The sequence below is a fragment of the Anoplopoma fimbria genome, chromosome 17 (assembly GCF_027596085.1).
Source record: "Anoplopoma fimbria isolate UVic2021 breed Golden Eagle Sablefish chromosome 17, Afim_UVic_2022, whole genome shotgun sequence".
In the NCBI taxonomy this organism is placed as follows: domain Eukaryota; kingdom Metazoa; phylum Chordata; class Actinopteri; order Perciformes; family Anoplopomatidae; genus Anoplopoma; species Anoplopoma fimbria.
Genome location: NC_072465.1, coordinates 9,547,971 through 9,565,117, shown reverse-complemented (window position 1 = coordinate 9,565,117; position 17,147 = coordinate 9,547,971). Strand labels below are relative to the sequence as shown.

The following is a 17,147-nucleotide window of genomic DNA, read 5'->3' as shown; positions in this document are numbered from 1 at the left end:
AACTTCTGGAGCATCGAAGCGACTTCCTTGCCCTAAAACCCCTCTAGATGATCAGCCATGAAAGGTTTGCACCTGTTTTGTAAATGACCTTGAAGCCATAAGTCTGAGACACAGACTCAAGACATAGATACCACATTTCTATACTATTAAATGTGGAAAATCGCACTTGTTTACATGATGCTTGGAAAGAACATGTGTAAGTGTTTCTTTACCCAAGTGTCCCTTTCTAACCCAGGGATGGATTACCAGCGGATCTTGAAGGTCTCACATTTAAATAACTGACACCCCCCAGCCCCCCCCAGCCTGCAGTCCGTCACATTGATATACGGTGCCTTACCACAGCTGAGCCCAAGTTTAGCTCCCAAATGTGGATGGAGCTCTATCATTTACACAGTTTGTCTATTTGCCATATCTTTGACCAAACGAGAGCCCCAGAAAGTTTGGGGCTATTATTTTTGTTGCGGCTCACCCGCAGTTTATCGTATCGCAGGACCGTCAGTGTGCTGCAGTGTTTTCGGGATGAACAAATGTATATACAGACAGCAACATGGCTTAATATGCAGAGCGTGTAAATGTAATCAGGCTATGTTTTTAGAGTTGGCAGCCATGTCTCTTTCCAACCTGCTTATTGGTGTTTGTGATTGCAGATTTACTCAGAAAGTATATAAATATAGATATAAAAACCTCTTTATTATTTTTGTGTAATCTTTAGTTTTCCTGTAACACCAATAAAACTTCTAAGATTGATTTCTATTTTTGTAACGGCCAGATAGTTGGACGTCTGCTATGTTGGGGTTCTCTTTGTGCATGTGTGTTTCCTCATGTCGTTTTCCTCCGGTGTATTTGGGAGGCGGCTGCCCCATGGTGGCATTGGCTTTTTTGGGGGAATCAAAGCCTTATGGGGAGAAATCTAAATCTATGTTTTATATGTAAAGTGTTTTGATATTGTCAATATTGTACAAGCAAATGTCGTGATGGAACGTTTGCACTTAAGACTTAGGGGTTCCTGTAGTATTGGATTCTGTCGCTTTTTCTATGACTCTGATTTCCTCTTTGATGAAAAGCGTTGACATTTGCTTACTGAGAAATGTATATTTTCCCAAAGGGAAGATACAATTATGCACTTCGTATTTTATACAGTAAATCTAACCTTTTACAATATATAGCAAATGATTTACAAGGATTTGTAATTAGGCATTACCACAAAATATTTATTTATTTGAATTTATAGTAAATCCCAATAGAATTGGCAGCTTATATTGCGTTTTTGCAGTAACTTTGATAAAAACCATAAAATAGCTTATAATAATAGCTAGTAACAACCCCAAAGCCCATTTGACACTTCCCTCCAGTAAGTCTTATTAGTGTATTTCTTCATTTGTACCTTCTGATGATGTTTTCCCCTCAACTTGCCCTGAAATGTAAAGATCTCCTTTGAAAAAGAAAGTTCTTGCTTTGTTCTGTCCAGTTTTCTATTTGTTTGATGCTTTTTCAAATGTTTACAAGCTACTTGTCTTAAGTGGCATATTGATGTTTGAGGTGTAGAGGAATTGTTTATAATGGAAGAGATAGGTGAGACCAATAAAAGATCTCTAACCAATAACGTCTCTGTATTCTGGTGTTATTAATGTCCGCCACCAGGAAATGACAGCAGCAGTACTTACACAGGCTGATATGAGTCACGTTTTAACAGTAGCATTCAAATGTGCTGCAGATGTTTCCACATATACAGAACAGACATCATACGAGACCACTCACACAAGAGATGAGGTGCTGCAAGAGAAGATTGTGCCAATACATTGAATTAACCCTTGTGCCTCACTTGCTCTGATACCCTTAGAGGACAAGAAAAACATGTCTGCTTATAAAACTGCCATAAAAACTATGATGTATTAATATTGTTTTGTAATTTGTCTGAGTTAAATCATTGCCAATCATTCAATTCCAGAATTTTTACCCTTTAAATTCCAGTTTGTTTACATAATGCCACTCTTTTTTTAAAATAGCATCACAATCATTTGATTATTTTCCGTACACTAAATGCTTTTTTGTACAGTCTGGAATATGTCAATGATTTTCACAAAAAATATTTTTTTTGTGCAGGAAACCAAGAAAATAACATGTATTTGCCCCATTGGGCAAACAAGAGAAAATGGCTCAATTTTGGCGAAAATAGGAAAAAACAATTTTGAATCTAGAACTCTAGATTGGAAGCCTGATAAATAAAATGCATGATTTTATGCTGTACGTGGGATCAAACATGATTTCAATTGTTTCCAATGGGGACAATTTGTCCTTAAGGGTCTGGATGTCTGTATTTCAGCAACACTTTATTATAAACTAATAATACGAACTGAGGTTAGACTTCCAGAATTCATTATTCACCCTTGCAAATCACGCCATATGCATTAACAGCCAAAATGATCGAAAGATTAAAAAGATAATAATGAGCCGTGGGGCACAAGGGTATGTCAAGAACTGGCCCATCCATTGAGCTGCTCATTGATCATCAGGCTTGAAAGTTGATTTATTTAGGTTAATAAATGTTCAGTTGGAGGAGGCCAGGATGAAGCTCCTGTTCCGAGACGTCCAGAGATGGATTCTTCCCATGCTCCCTTTCCATTGTCCACAGCAGAACCGCTTGGCCATTAGTGTCCTCCGGTCTCCCCCTCAGTCTCTCGGGGACCCCTCGCATCAAGAACCTCCCGTCTTAGGCTTCTCTTTCAATTCTGTGTTTTGAGACGATTCTGAGAGAGAAACATTGTCGATTAGTTTGAGGCAGCAAAGAGATCGATACAAGAGAACTGACACCCGGCGGCTTTTGATGAATGCTGGCATTTACACAGATACGTTAACCTCCTGATCCCCCAACGCAATGCACCTTTGCAACGTGACCTTTACCTTGAAGCTCTATTGACTCTTGATGCTGTACAATGTATTTATATTGATTCAGTAGCAACATGTGGTTGGTTGTTCCTTGGTTTTTCCTCCCTCAGATATTTTCAGACAACTGAGTTTGAAAAGCGTCTACTTGTATACATGTTCTTTATTGTTGAAAAAAAAAAGTTTGACAATTCACCCTGTATAGTGGGACAACTTGTGAGAGGTAAACTGAATTTATAGTGCTGCTGCTTCCTAGCCTGTTTTCCCACAAGTGAATTTATTGTCAATTGTTACTGACTAAGTGCTTGTGCTTAAATGAAATGTCTATTGTGGCTCTAATGTCATGGCACTATTTTACTACAATGTCGATCAATCTAATCTGGCAACACTACTGTGGAGGTTTTAATACTCTACATGAATTACTATTTGTAAAAAAAATACTTTTTACTATAAACCTTCATCTGTTAATACTGCAATAACATGTTTTACCACTTTCCTATCATCTAAGACATTCATCACAAGACTTCATAGGAATACACCATATTTTTTGCAAAAGTGTGCAATACTGAAAATCCCCACATCCCCACAAAAGAGCAATAAATATCAATGGTAGCTTTCACATCGTGTTTCTCTCTCATCTTTGTCTGTTTTATAGAAGTGGAAGACCAGAACAATGTTGGCAGGAGCTGTACGGAGGGAAGACAACGCAGAGATGGGGAAAGTTGTACCATCCTGTTGGATTAAGAATGGTGTGCGTTTTGACCAGCTCAATGAGTGAAAAAGGCTAAAGCCTGTAGATGCATGGATGCCTTTCCCTCTGATAAACATTATTGAATCAGGTATGTAATTATCATCTTTTGTTTACATTCTGCAAATTGCTAAATTTGTTATTAACCTTCCCTTTACCTACCTGTGTATAATAATATATTTTTAGATAACAGAAAGGAATGTGAAAAGAGGAAGCCAAAGAAAAAGAAATACCGAGACTACCAAATGGGTGAGTAGTATATTAGTGAGTTAGAAACTGATCTCTGTCTCACCCAATGACATATTTAGACTTGGATGCATGGAACAATTAAAATGGCTTGTACGTAACTCTGAATTAAACCACTTAGGATTGTATGTTTTCTATGCAGCCACAATTCTTCTCTCTGGGTTCTTTGGCTTTCTCCCACAGTCCAAAGACCTGCAGCTTAGGTTAATTGATGACTCTAAATTGCCCGTAGATGGGGATGTGAGCGTGAATGGTTGTTTGTCTATATATGTCAGCCCTGCGATAGTCTGGTGACCTGTCCAGGGTGTACCCTGCCTTTGCAGATGACGTGGACATGGTTAAAAAATAAAACGATGCCTGTGTAAGTGTTTGCCTCGCATTGTTGTATTATTCATCAGAAATATATTCAGCCTCATGCAACCATATCAATCTATCACATTGATCTATCTCTTGGTATGTTTTATAGGGCTACAACTAACAGATACTACCATTGCCAGTTCATTTTTCGATAAACCAAATGCGCCCATAAAATCGATGAACTATTGCTGTCAATCAACAAAGTACTGCTCCAGAATAAATTGAGAAGATACAGAATGGAAAACAACATGATTCTGAGCTGGGACACAAAGTGATGTATGATGATACAACGGTAGTGCTTTGACAAAAAGCATGGAATTGGCTGTGAAATGCTGAATGTATATGACAAAAATGATGGTGTTTGCATATATGTAGATGGCATTTACAGGTAGGGAAGGGTATGCCCTGTCTTCTACACTAGATCACTGTCTGTTTTGAGAAGCACAACTGATTTTTTTCATTTCTGAATGCAACCCTTGTAAGCTACTTTGATAAATAGTCCCATGGTAACAGTGTGTATGTTAAACCCTTTCTAAGTTTTATTAATGCTTTATTTGTTATTTTCTAACCAAATAAAAGCATCATTTCTGGTGTGTAGTGAATCAAATATGGCCCTAATTTGACATGCACTATGGACAAAGCACCCTACATTAGCTGTTGTTGACTATCATCTGCCCATCCAAGTTTTGGACCAATAATAGATCAAAGTTTTTATGGACTTGGATAAAAATGCTGTTGAAGATGCTAACCAAGTAACACTTTGCGTTTCTTAACATTCCAAGTATGGTCTAAATGTGATCCGACTTAAACAACTTTGGTACTTTGTGTACACTTTGTTGGCAACAGTGTACACTGCGCAAGATTTTTCCCACATGGGCTTAAAGGCACAGCAGTTTTAAACAATGACTTATATCTGTGGTTTGTTTTTCCTCCTTACATGGTATCATCAGCACATACAAAACAACACACACAAAAGCAATGGGAGACCATGACTAGCTGACATAACTGTCGTACCACCAGGCTACAGAGAAGCTTCTTCCCTCGGGCTGTTAGTCTAACAAATCATGTACATACACATTCTCTTTTACAAAATAAACACTGAATTCAATGTTTATATAATAATAAATATAATAATGATACAATAAATATTGTAACGTCCCGCATAACGACTCCGTAACCTAATGGAACCCTACACAATGACCTTAAGCGGATGTGCTGGGGGCTTTTTTTTGTTGCTGGGACAAAGCAGGTCCTAGTCAAAGAGCTGGCCGCCACCTTTCTTTAGTAGCCCAGAACAGACTAACCAAATACTGGCTCTAGATAGGGTCATTTGCATTTTTGAGTTTTTGCGTCAGCCACCGTGGTTCTCCTGGATGCTTGGCCCACAGGAGAATTTTAAGTAATCTGCAACCTCACCTCAATATGCCGTCAGATCCTACACATGAGATCTTTAAAACTGTATTGCATTTGTATCTCCACACATGAGTGTTACTGGAATTTCATTCAACCTCTTTATGCGTCTGCCTGCTGTGTGTTTACCTGTGTGGCAGTTTCTGTGGCTGTGCTGGACATAGAGGAGCAGCAGGAACAAGCAGAAGCCGATGAATGATGATATTGTACAACACAACAGGAAAGAGTAACTGCCCTGACTTTGGATCACCTGCAGGTAGACAAACACACGAACATAGTGGGATTTTATTTCACATGACTTTGCAATCAACGGTGGAAAGTAGTGTAGCCACTAAAGAACACAGAAAAATGTCTGACCGATCCAACAAGCAGCTGCAGCACCATCTCTCCTGTGCTGGCACTGGTCACCAGGACAGTTGTAACACAACCTTAAACACACAAGAAATAGACAGAAATTATCTATAGTTAAGGTGGACTAGGGATGACTATTCATCAATAAATAAGTCAGTTGAAATTAACTCAGCTAAACTACTTCTTCACCAGACACTGATGTAACCTATTCTGCTGCCACCCAGGATTGATTCTGCTCTATTGGCCTTGCTAGGTAACATCAGTAGCAGGTGTAACACTATCAGTTCGCTGAGCTTTATACACCCCTAACAATGCATAAGTAACAGAGCTGAATTGATCCTGTGACCAATTTTGCATTACGATGAGGTTAGTACCACCTACCTAAGTTACTGTCAGAATGTGTGTGTCAGTTTACCTTTGTAATCCAGTATGTCCTCTGTAAAGGCCAGCATGGACGGGAACACGCTGCTTATGCATAGTCCCAACACGCAGGTACCGATAAAGAGAAACACACAGCTGGTGTAGAAGATCAACAACAGGCACTGCACCAGTATGACTCCGACCTAAAAGAAGCAGACAGACACACAGTGAATGTGAGAGTATGACTTTAACCTAACAGAAGTCTGTGTTCCACAGTAAACATCCAACAGACCATAGTTATACTTGCTGAACTTATCCCATAAAAATATCGAGATAAAAAAGCACATCTTGACTTAGTTCCTACTTTTTCCACCTGAAATTGATATCATCTACATACAGAATTTGACGAGATGTACTGTTTGAAATGCTGTTGTCCTTTTTATTTTTACTAGTGTTTCTGACTGTTTGTATTGCAGTTCAGAGCTCTGCTATTCAATAGAGCATCAGTGTAGACCTCTGTCCACCGACAAAAAAACTAACATCTTAAAAAAACATTCCAAGATTTCCCCCAAAAACGAGTAGCCTAACATCAAAACATCTGTTGCAGATGTGGGGAACATTCAAACTCCACAGCTCTGACTGCTGAGTCTGAGCATAACAGCAGATGTCACTTAGCATCTAGCAAGATAGAAGTAACCAAGCTTGTCTAACTTCTAAAAAACGCCCTATGAACAGTCTGAAATGTCTTTTTTGTGAAAAAGAAATTCTCAAATGTTGGGAATTGAATCTCAATACTACCGTACTCACTGTAGCGTTAGCTCAGCTCATTATCTATTTGACCCAAACCAAAAAAAGCAAACTATCATAGGAAAACTGCCCATATTTATTTCATCATCCAAGCGGACGATGCAATGGTCGGCGTGATATTAAAAATGACAGATATTTAAGGACAAATGAAAAAGCCAAAACCCAGGGTTGAACAAGGGACTCTAAGATTTCATTCAAATCGCTGTCCAAACTGAGCTATTTTGGCAAATGTATAGCAGAGCTGCCCTGGATGCTGTCTTTTCTGATAAAGTTGAGCTTCCTGCTTTAATCACTTGTTTTTTTGAATGGTGTGTTCTGCACTTCGGGGCAAACACTGAAGACTCCATACAATGCTGCCTGCATTCATAACAGGGACAGAGATGCAAGGGTAGGCCTTATGTCCAGATGTGGATGAATGAATGTATTGCAGGGATATGTGAGCGCACGAGGGGATGCGACACAATCATATCAGGCTTGTGTGAGTCAGAAACTCTACACATCAAGTCAATATGTCCCCAAAACACGACTTCCAGCTGCCGAAACCCGGGATTGAACCAGGGACATTTAGATCTTCAGTCTAACGCTCTCCCAACTGAGCTATTTCGGCGCAAAATGGTGCACCAGAGTGGCCCTCAGACGGAAAACAAAATATCTGGAAAAAATTGCCGGATAACACTTTCTATCACCATAAAGAGGCGATTGCACTGTCGCTTAACATCGGACTAGCTTGGTTTCAGTTCACAATGCAAAACAATTCTACACCGAAGGCTAAACATCAAGGCAATATGTCCCCAAAACACAACTTCCAGCTGCCGAAACCCGGGATTGAACCAGGGACATTTAGATCTTCAGTCTAACGCTCTCCCAACTGAGCTATTTCGGCTCAAAACAGTGCACCAGAGTGGCCCTCAGATGGAAAACAAAATATCTGGAAAAAATTGCCGGACAACACTTTCTATCACCATAAAGAGGCGATTGCACTGTCGCTTAACATCGGACTAGCTTGGTTTCAGTTCACAATGCAAAACAATTCTACACCGAAGGCTAAACATCAAGTCAATATGTCCTCAAAGCACAACTTCTAGCTGCCGAAACCTGGATTTGACGTTTCATGAAACACTGTTTTCCTGCTTTGTTGACTAGCTTTTAACTGGTGTGTCCTGAACTTGGGGGCCCAAACTGAAAGAAACATCTGATATCTCAAAGCAAACGGTGGTAGAAAAGCTGCCTGCATTCATAACATCATCTAACGGGGACAGAGATGCAAGGGTAGGCCTTATGTCCAGATGTGGATGAATGAATGTATTGCAGGGATATGTGAGCGCACGAGGGGATGCGACACAATCATATCAGGCTTGTGTGAGTCAGAAACTCTACACATCAAGTCAATATGTCCCCAAAACACGACTTCCAGCTGCCGAAACCCGGGATTGAACCAGGGACATTTAGATCTTCAGTCTAACGCTCTCCCAACTGAGCTATTTCGGCGCAAAACAGTGCACCAGAGTGGCCCTCAGACGGAAAACAAAATATCTGGAAAAAATTGCCGGACAACACTTTCTATCACCATAAAGAGGCGATTGCACTGTCGCTTAACATCGGACTAGCTTGGTTTCAGTTCACAATGCAAAACAATTCTACACCGAAAGGCTAAACATCAAGTCAATATGTCCTCAAAGCACAACTTCTAGCTGAAAACAAAATATCGAAAAAACCTGGATTTGACGATTTTCATGAAACCCGTTTCTGAAACACTGTTTCCTGCTTTGTTGACTAGCTTTTAACTGGTGTGTCCTGAACTTGGGGGCCCAAACTGAAAGAAACATCTGATATCTCAAAGCAAACCTTGGTAGAAAAGCTGCCTGCATTCATAACATCATCTAACGGGGACAGAGATGCAAGGGTAGGCCTTATGTCCAGATGTGGATGAATGAATGTATTGCAGGGATATGTGAGCGCACGAGGGGATGCGACACAATCATATCAGGCTTGTGTGAGTCAGAAACTCTACACATCAAGTCAATATGTCCCCAAAACACGACTTCCAGCTGCCGAAACCCGGGATTGAACCAGGGACATTTAGATCTTCAGTCTAACGCTCTCCCAACTGAGCTATTTCGGCACAAAACGGTGCACCAGAGTGGCCCTCAGACGGAAAACAAAATATCTGGAAAAAATTGCCGGACAACACTTTCTATCACCATAAAGAGGCGATTGCACTGTCGCTTAACATCGGACTAGCTTGGTTTCAGTTCACAATGCAAAACAATTCTACACCGAAGGCTAAACATCAAGTCAATATGTCCTCAAAGCACAACTTCTAGCTGCCGAAACCTGGATTTGACGTTTCATGAAACACTGTTTTCCTGCTTTGTTGACTAGCTTTTAACTGGTGTGTCCTGAACTTGGGGGCCCAAACTGAAAGAAACATCTGATATCTCAAAGCAAACCTTGGTAGAAAAGCTGCCTGCATTCATAACATCATCTAACGGGGACAGAGATGCAAGGGTAGGCCTTATGTCCAGATGTGGATGAATGAATGTATTGCAGGGATATGTGAGCGCACGAGGGGATGCGACACAATCATATCAGGCTTGTGTGAGTCAGAAACTCTACACATCAAGTCAATATGTCCCCAAAACACGACTTCCAGCTGCCGAAACCCGGGATTGAACCAGGGACATTTAGATCTTCAGTCTAACGCTCTCCCAACTGAGCTATTTCTGGCACAAAACGGTGCACCAGAGTGGCCCTCAGACGGAAAACAAAATATCTGGAAAAAATTGCCGGACAACACTTTCTATCACCATAAAGAGGCGATTGCACTGTCGCTTAACATCGGACTAGCTTGGTTTCAGTTCACAATGCAAAACAATTCTACACCGAAGGCTAAACATCAAGTCAATATGTCCTCAAAGCACAACTTCTAGCTGCCGAAACCTGGATTTGACGTTTCATGAAACACTGTTTTCCTGCTTTGTTGACTAGCTTTTAACTGGTGTGTCCTGAACTTGGGGGCCCAAACTGAAAGAAACATCTGATATCTCAAAGCAAACCTTGGTAGAAAAGCTGCCTGCATTCATAACATCATCTAACGGGGACAGAGATGCAAGGGTAGGCCTTATGTCCAGATGTGGATGAATGAATGTATTGCAGGGATATGTGAGCGCACGAGGGGATGCGACACAATCATATCAGGCTTGTGTGAGTCAGAAACTCTACACATCAAGTCAATATGTCCCCAAAACACGACTTCCAGCTGCCGAAACCCGGGATTGAACCAGGGACATTTAGATCTTCAGTCTAACGCTCTCCCAACTGAGCTATTTCGGCGCAAAACGGTGCACCAGAGTGGCCCTCAGACGGAAAACAAAATATCTGGAAAAAATTGCCGGACAACACTTTCTATCACCATAAAGAGGCGATTGCACTGTCGCTTAACATCGGACTAGCTTGGTTTCAGTTCACAATGCAAAACAATTCTACACCGAAGGCTAAACATCAAGGCAATATGTCCCCAAAACACAACTTCCAGCTGCCGAAACCCGGGATTGAACCAGGGACATTTAGATCTTCAGTCTAACGCTCTCCCAACTGAGCTATTTCGGCACAAAACGGTGCACCAGAGTGGCCCTCAGACGGAAAACAAAATATCTGGAAAAAATTGCCGGACAACACTTTCTATCACCATAAAGAGGCGATTGCACTGTCGCTTAACATCGGACTAGCTTGGTTTCAGTTCACAACGCAAAACAATTCTACACCGAAGGCTAAACATCAAGTCAATATGTCCTCAAAGCACAACTTCTAGCTGCCGAAACCTGGATTTGACGTTTCATGAAACACTGTTTTCCTGCTTTGTTGACTAGCTTTTAACTGGTGTGTCCTGAACTTGGGGGCCCAAACTGAAAGAAACATCTGATATCTCAAAGCAAACCTTGGTAGAAAAGCTGCCTGCATTCATAACATCATCTAACGGGGACAGAGATGCAAGGGTAGGCCTTATGTCCAGATGTGGATGAATGAATGTATTGCAGGGATATGTGAGCGCACGAGGGGATGCGACACAATCATATCAGGCTTGTGTGAGTCAGAAACTCTACACATCAAGTCAATATGTCCCCAAAACACGACTTCCAGCTGCCGAAACCCGGGATTGAACCAGGGACATTTAGATCTTCAGTCTAACGCTCTCCCAACTGAGCTATTTCGGCGCAAAACGGTGCACCAGAGTGGCCCTCAGACGGAAAACAAAATATCTGGAAAAAATTGCCGGACAACACTTTCTATCACCATAAAGAGGCGATTGCACTGTCGCTTAACATCGGACTAGCTTGGTTTCAGTTCACAATGCAAAACAATTCTACACCGAAGGCTAAACATCAAGGCAATATGTCCCCAAAACACAACTTCCAGCTGCCGAAACCCGGGATTGAACCAGGGACATTTAGATCTTCAGTCTAACGCTCTCCCAACTGAGCTATTTCGGCACAAAACGGTGCACCAGAGTGGCCCTCAGACGGAAAACAAAATATCTGGAAAAAATTGCCGGACAACACTTTCTATCACCATAAAGAGGCGATTGCACTGTCGCTTAACATCGGACTAGCTTGGTTTCAGTTCACAACGCAAAACAATTCTACACCGAAGGCTAAACATCAAGTCAATATGTCCTCAAAGCACAACTTCTAGCTGCCGAAACCTGGATTTGACGTTTCATGAAACACTGTTTTCCTGCTTTGTTGACTAGCTTTTAACTGGTGTGTCCTGAACTTGGGGGCCCAAACTGAAAGAAACATCTGATATCTCAAAGCAAACCTTGGTAGAAAAGCTGCCTGCATTCATAACATCATCTAACGGGGACAGAGATGCAAGGGTAGGCCTTATGTCCAGATGTGGATGAATGAATGTATTGCAGGGATATGTGAGCGCACGAGGGGATGCGACACAATCATATCAGGCTTGTGTGAGTCAGAAACTCTACACATCAAGTCAATATGTCCCCAAAACACGACTTCCAGCTGCCGAAACCCGGGATTGAACCAGGGACATTTAGATCTTCAGTCTAACGCTCTCCCAACTGAGCTATTTCGGCGCAAAACGGTGCACCAGAGTGGCCCTCAGACGGAAAACAAAATATCTGGAAAAAATTGCCGGACAACACTTTCTATCACCATAAAGAGGCGATTGCACTGTCGCTTAACATCGGACTAGCTTGGTTTCAGTTCACAATGCAAAACAATTCTACACCGAAGGCTAAACATCAAGGCAATATGTCCCCAAAACACAACTTCCAGCTGCCGAAACCCGGGATTGAACCAGGGACATTTAGATCTTCAGTCTAACGCTCTCCCAACTGAGCTATTTCGGCACAAAACGTCCTGAATGCACCAGAGTGGCCCTCAGACGGAAAACAAAATATCTGGAAAAAATTGCCGGACAACACTTTCTATCACCATAAAGAGGCGATTGCACTGTCGCTTAACATCGGACTAGCTTGGTTTCAGTTCACAATGCAAAACAATTCTACACCGAAGGCTAAACATCAAGGCAATATGTCCTCAAAGCACAACTTCTAGCTGCCGAAACCTGGATTTGACGTTTCATGAAACACTGTTTTCCTGCTTTGTTGACTAGCTTTTAACTGGTGTGTCCTGAACTTGGGGGCCCAAACTGAAAGAAACATCTGATATCTCAAAGCAAACCTTGGTAGAAAAGCTGCCTGCATTCATAACATCATCTAACGGGGACAGAGATGCAAGGGTAGGCCTTATGTCCAGATGTGGATGAATGAATGTATTGCAGGGATATGTGAGCGCACGAGGGGATGCGACACAATCATATCAGGCTTGTGTGAGTCAGAAACTCTACACATCAAGTCAATATGTCCCCAAAACACGACTTCCAGCTGCCGAAACCCGGGATTGAACCAGGGACATTTAGATCTTCAGTCTAACGCTCTCCCAACTGAGCTATTTCGGCGCAAAACGGTGCACCAGAGTGGCCCTCAGACGGAAAACAAAATATCTGGAAAAAATTGCCGGACAACACTTTCTATCACCATAAAGAGGCGATTGCACTGTCGCTTAACATCGGACTAGCTTGGTTTCAGTTCACAATGCAAAACAATTCTACACCGAAGGCTAAACATCAAGGCAATATGTCCCCAAAACACAACTTCCAGCTGCCGAAACCCGGGATTGAACCAGGGACATTTAGATCTTCAGTCTAACGCTCTCCCAACTGAGCTATTTCGGCACAAAACGGTGCACCAGAGTGGCCCTCAGACGGAAAACAAAATATCTGGAAAAAATTGCCGGACAACACTTTCTATCACCATAAAGAGGCGATTGCACTGTCGCTTAACATCGGACTAGCTTGGTTTCAGTTCACAATGCAAAACAATTCTACACCGAAGGCTAAACATCAAGGCAATATGTCCTCAAAGCACAACTTCTAGCTGCCGAAACCTGGATTTGACGTTTCATGAAACACTGTTTTCCTGCTTTGTTGACTAGCTTTTAACTGGTGTGTCCTGAACTTGGGGGCCCAAACTGAAAGAAACATCTGATATCTCAAAGCAAACCTTGGTAGAAAAGCTGCCTGCATTCATAACATCATCTAACGGGGACAGAGATGCAAGGGTAGGCCTTATGTCCAGATGTGGATGAATGAATGTATTGCAGGGATATGTGAGCGCACGAGGGGATGCGACACAATCATATCAGGCTTGTGTGAGTCAGAAACTCTACACATCAAGTCAATATGTCCCCAAAACACGACTTCCAGCTGCCGAAACCCGGGATTGAACCAGGGACATTTAGATCTTCAGTCTAACGCTCTCCCAACTGAGCTATTTCGGCGCAAAACGGTGCACCAGAGTGGCCCTCAGACGGAAAACAAAATATCTGGAAAAAATTGCCGGACAACACTTTCTATCACCATAAAGAGGCGATTGCACTGTCGCTTAACATCGGACTAGCTTGGTTTCAGTTCACAATGCAAAACAATTCTACACCGAAGGCTAAACATCAAGGCAATATGTCCCCAAAACACAACTTCCAGCTGCCGAAACCCGGGATTGAACCAGGGACATTTAGATCTTCAGTCTAACGCTCTCCCAACTGAGCTATTTCGGCACAAAACGGTGCACCAGAGTGGCCCTCAGACGGAAAACAAAATATCTGGAAAAAATTGCCGGACAACACTTTCTATCACCATAAAGAGGCGATTGCACTGTCGCTTAACATCGGACTAGCTTGGTTTCAGTTCACAATGCAAAACAATTCTACACCGAAGGCTAAACATCAAGGCAATATGTCCTCAAAGCACAACTTCTAGCTGCCGAAACCTGGATTTGACGTTTCATGAAACACTGTTTTCCTGCTTTGTTGACTAGCTTTTAACTGGTGTGTCCTGAACTTGGGGGCCCAAACTGAAAGAAACATCTGATATCTCAAAGCAAACCTTGGTAGAAAAGCTGCCTGCATTCATAACATCATCTAACGGGGACAGAGATGCAAGGGTAGGCCTTATGTCCAGATGTGGATGAATGAATGTATTGCAGGGATATGTGAGCGCACGAGGGGATGCGACACAATCATATCAGGCTTGTGTGAGTCAGAAACTCTACACATCAAGTCAATATGTCCCCAAAACACGACTTCCAGCTGCCGAAACCCGGGATTGAACCAGGGACATTTAGATCTTCAGTCTAACGCTCTCCCAACTGAGCTATTTCGGCGCAAAACGGTGCACCAGAGTGGCCCTCAGACGGAAAACAAAATATCTGGAAAAAATTGCCGGACAACACTTTCTATCACCATAAAGAGGCGATTGCACTGTCGCTTAACATCGGACTAGCTTGGTTTCAGTTCACAATGCAAAACAATTCTACACCGAAGGCTAAACATCAAGGCAATATGTCCCCAAAACACAACTTCCAGCTGCCGAAACCCGGGATTGAACCAGGGACATTTAGATCTTCAGTCTAACGCTCTCCCAACTGAGCTATTTCGGCACAAAACGGTGCACCAGAGTGGCCCTCAGACGGAAAACAAAATATCTGGAAAAAATTGCCGGACAACACTTTCTATCACCATAAAGAGGCGATTGCACTGTCGCTTAACATCGGACTAGCTTGGTTTCAGTTCACAATGCAAAACAATTCTACACCGAAGGCTAAACATCAAGGCAATATGTCCTCAAAGCACAACTTCTAGCTGCCGAAACCTGGATTTGACGTTTCATGAAACACTGTTTTCCTGCTTTGTTGACTAGCTTTTAACTGGTGTGTCCTGAACTTGGGGGCCCAAACTGAAAGAAACATCTGATATCTCAAAGCAAACCTTGGTAGAAAAGCTGCCTGCATTCATAACATCATCTAACGGGGACAGAGATGCAAGGGTAGGCCTTATGTCCAGATGTGGATGAATGAATGTATTGCAGGGATATGTGAGCGCACGAGGGGATGCGACACAATCATATCAGGCTTGTGTGAGTCAGAAACTCTACACATCAAGTCAATATGTCCCCAAAACACGACTTCCAGCTGCCGAAACCCGGGATTGAACCAGGGACATTTAGATCTTCAGTCTAACGCTCTCCCAACTGAGCTATTTCGGCGCAAAACGGTGCACCAGAGTGGCCCTCAGACGGAAAACAAAATATCTGGAAAAAATTGCCGGACAACACTTTCTATCACCATAAAGAGGCGATTGCACTGTCGCTTAACATCGGACTAGCTTGGTTTCAGTTCACAATGCAAAACAATTCTACACCGAAGGCTAAACATCAAGGCAATATGTCCCCAAAACACAACTTCCAGCTGCCGAAACCCGGGATTGAACCAGGGACATTTAGATCTTCAGTCTAACGCTCTCCCAACAGCTATTTCGGCGCAAAACGGTGCACCAGAGTGGCCCTCAGACGGAAAACAAAATATCTGGAAAAAATTGCCGGACAACACTTTCTATCACCATAAAGAGGCGATTGCACTGTCGCTTAACATCGGACTAGCTTGGTTTCAGTTCACAATGCAAAACAATTCTACACCGAAGGCTAAACATCAAGGCAATATGTCCTCAAAGCACAACTTCTAGCTGCCGAAACCTGGATTTGACGTTTCATGAAACACTGTTTTCCTGCTTTGTTGACTAGCTTTTAACTGGTGTGTCCTGAACTTGGGGGCCCAAACTGAAAGAAACATCTGATATCTCAAAGCAAACCTTGGTAGAAAAGCTGCCTGCATTCATAACATCATCTAACGGGGACAGAGATGCAAGGGTAGGCCTTATGTCCAGATGTGGATGAATGAATGTATTGCAGGGATATGTGAGCGCACGAGGGGATGCGACACAATCATATCAGGCTTGTGTGAGTCAGAAACTCTACACATCAAGTCAATATGTCCCCAAAACACGACTTCCAGCTGCCGAAACCCGGGATTGAACCAGGGACATTTAGATCTTCAGTCTAACGCTCTCCCAACTGAGCTATTTCGGCGCAAAACGGTGCACCAGAGTGGCCCTCAGACGGAAAACAAAATATCTGGAAAAAATTGCCGGACAACACTTTCTATCACCATAAAGAGGCGATTGCACTGTCGCTTAACATCGGACTAGCTTGGTTTCAGTTCACAATGCAAAACAATTCTACACCGAAGGCTAAACATCAAGGCAATATGTCCCCAAAACACAACTTCTAGCTGCCGAAACCTGGATTTGACGTTTCATGAAACACTGCTTTCCTGCTTTGTTGACTAGCTTTTAACTGGTGTGTCCTGAACTTGGGGGCCCAAACTGAAAGAAACATCTGATATCTCAAAGCAAACGGTGGTAGAAAAGCTGCCTGCATTCATAACATCATCTAACGGGGACAGAGATGCAAGGGTAGGCCTTATGTCCAGATGTGGATGAATGAATGTATTGCAGGGATATGTGAGCGCACGAGGGGATGCGACACAATCATATCAGGCTTGTGTGAG

General features: G+C 42.4%; 1 protein-coding gene and 20 non-coding genes across 21 annotated transcripts in view; all 21 read right to left on the bottom strand.

Moving 5' to 3' along the window:
• Nucleotides 1–2,663: 2,663 nt before the first annotated feature.
• mfsd4aa (major facilitator superfamily domain containing 4Aa) overlaps nt 2,664–17,147 on the bottom strand; it is a 69,989-nt gene continuing 55,505 nt past the window's right edge. Inside the window, exons 7-10 of the mRNA XM_054617021.1 lie at nt 6,411–6,558; nt 6,002–6,072; nt 5,774–5,894; nt 2,664–2,747 (exon numbers count right to left, since the gene is read on the bottom strand). Of these exons, the coding sequence (XP_054472996.1) occupies nt 2,695–2,747; nt 5,774–5,894; nt 6,002–6,072; nt 6,411–6,558 (393 nt within the window). The 3' untranslated portion in view covers nt 2,664–2,694. The remainder of the gene's footprint in view (nt 2,748–5,773; nt 5,895–6,001; nt 6,073–6,410; nt 6,559–17,147) is intronic.
• On the bottom strand, nt 7,697–7,769 carry trnaf-gaa (transfer RNA phenylalanine (anticodon GAA)). The gene has a single exon. It is a non-coding gene; the product is annotated as a tRNA-Phe (tRNA).
• On the bottom strand, nt 7,973–8,045 carry trnaf-gaa (transfer RNA phenylalanine (anticodon GAA)). Its single transcript has one exon. It is a non-coding gene; the product is annotated as a tRNA-Phe (tRNA).
• On the bottom strand, nt 8,578–8,650 carry trnaf-gaa (transfer RNA phenylalanine (anticodon GAA)). The gene has a single exon. It is a non-coding gene; the product is annotated as a tRNA-Phe (tRNA).
• Nucleotides 9,212–9,284, bottom strand: trnaf-gaa (transfer RNA phenylalanine (anticodon GAA)). Its single transcript has one exon. It is a non-coding gene; the product is annotated as a tRNA-Phe (tRNA).
• Nucleotides 9,817–9,890, bottom strand: trnaf-gaa (transfer RNA phenylalanine (anticodon GAA)). The gene has a single exon. It is a non-coding gene; the product is annotated as a tRNA-Phe (tRNA).
• On the bottom strand, nt 10,423–10,495 carry trnaf-gaa (transfer RNA phenylalanine (anticodon GAA)). Its single transcript has one exon. It is a non-coding gene; the product is annotated as a tRNA-Phe (tRNA).
• trnaf-gaa (transfer RNA phenylalanine (anticodon GAA)) lies at nt 10,699–10,771 on the bottom strand. The gene has a single exon. It is a non-coding gene; the product is annotated as a tRNA-Phe (tRNA).
• Nucleotides 11,304–11,376, bottom strand: trnaf-gaa (transfer RNA phenylalanine (anticodon GAA)). The gene has a single exon. It is a non-coding gene; the product is annotated as a tRNA-Phe (tRNA).
• On the bottom strand, nt 11,580–11,652 carry trnaf-gaa (transfer RNA phenylalanine (anticodon GAA)). Its single transcript has one exon. It is a non-coding gene; the product is annotated as a tRNA-Phe (tRNA).
• Nucleotides 12,185–12,257, bottom strand: trnaf-gaa (transfer RNA phenylalanine (anticodon GAA)). The gene has a single exon. It is a non-coding gene; the product is annotated as a tRNA-Phe (tRNA).
• Nucleotides 12,461–12,533, bottom strand: trnaf-gaa (transfer RNA phenylalanine (anticodon GAA)). The gene has a single exon. It is a non-coding gene; the product is annotated as a tRNA-Phe (tRNA).
• Nucleotides 13,072–13,144, bottom strand: trnaf-gaa (transfer RNA phenylalanine (anticodon GAA)). Its single transcript has one exon. It is a non-coding gene; the product is annotated as a tRNA-Phe (tRNA).
• trnaf-gaa (transfer RNA phenylalanine (anticodon GAA)) lies at nt 13,348–13,420 on the bottom strand. The gene has a single exon. It is a non-coding gene; the product is annotated as a tRNA-Phe (tRNA).
• On the bottom strand, nt 13,953–14,025 carry trnaf-gaa (transfer RNA phenylalanine (anticodon GAA)). Its single transcript has one exon. It is a non-coding gene; the product is annotated as a tRNA-Phe (tRNA).
• Nucleotides 14,229–14,301, bottom strand: trnaf-gaa (transfer RNA phenylalanine (anticodon GAA)). The gene has a single exon. It is a non-coding gene; the product is annotated as a tRNA-Phe (tRNA).
• On the bottom strand, nt 14,834–14,906 carry trnaf-gaa (transfer RNA phenylalanine (anticodon GAA)). Its single transcript has one exon. It is a non-coding gene; the product is annotated as a tRNA-Phe (tRNA).
• Nucleotides 15,110–15,182, bottom strand: trnaf-gaa (transfer RNA phenylalanine (anticodon GAA)). Its single transcript has one exon. It is a non-coding gene; the product is annotated as a tRNA-Phe (tRNA).
• trnaf-gaa (transfer RNA phenylalanine (anticodon GAA)) lies at nt 15,715–15,787 on the bottom strand. The gene has a single exon. It is a non-coding gene; the product is annotated as a tRNA-Phe (tRNA).
• trnaf-gaa (transfer RNA phenylalanine (anticodon GAA)) lies at nt 15,991–16,061 on the bottom strand. The gene has a single exon. It is a non-coding gene; the product is annotated as a tRNA-Phe (tRNA).
• On the bottom strand, nt 16,594–16,666 carry trnaf-gaa (transfer RNA phenylalanine (anticodon GAA)). The gene has a single exon. It is a non-coding gene; the product is annotated as a tRNA-Phe (tRNA).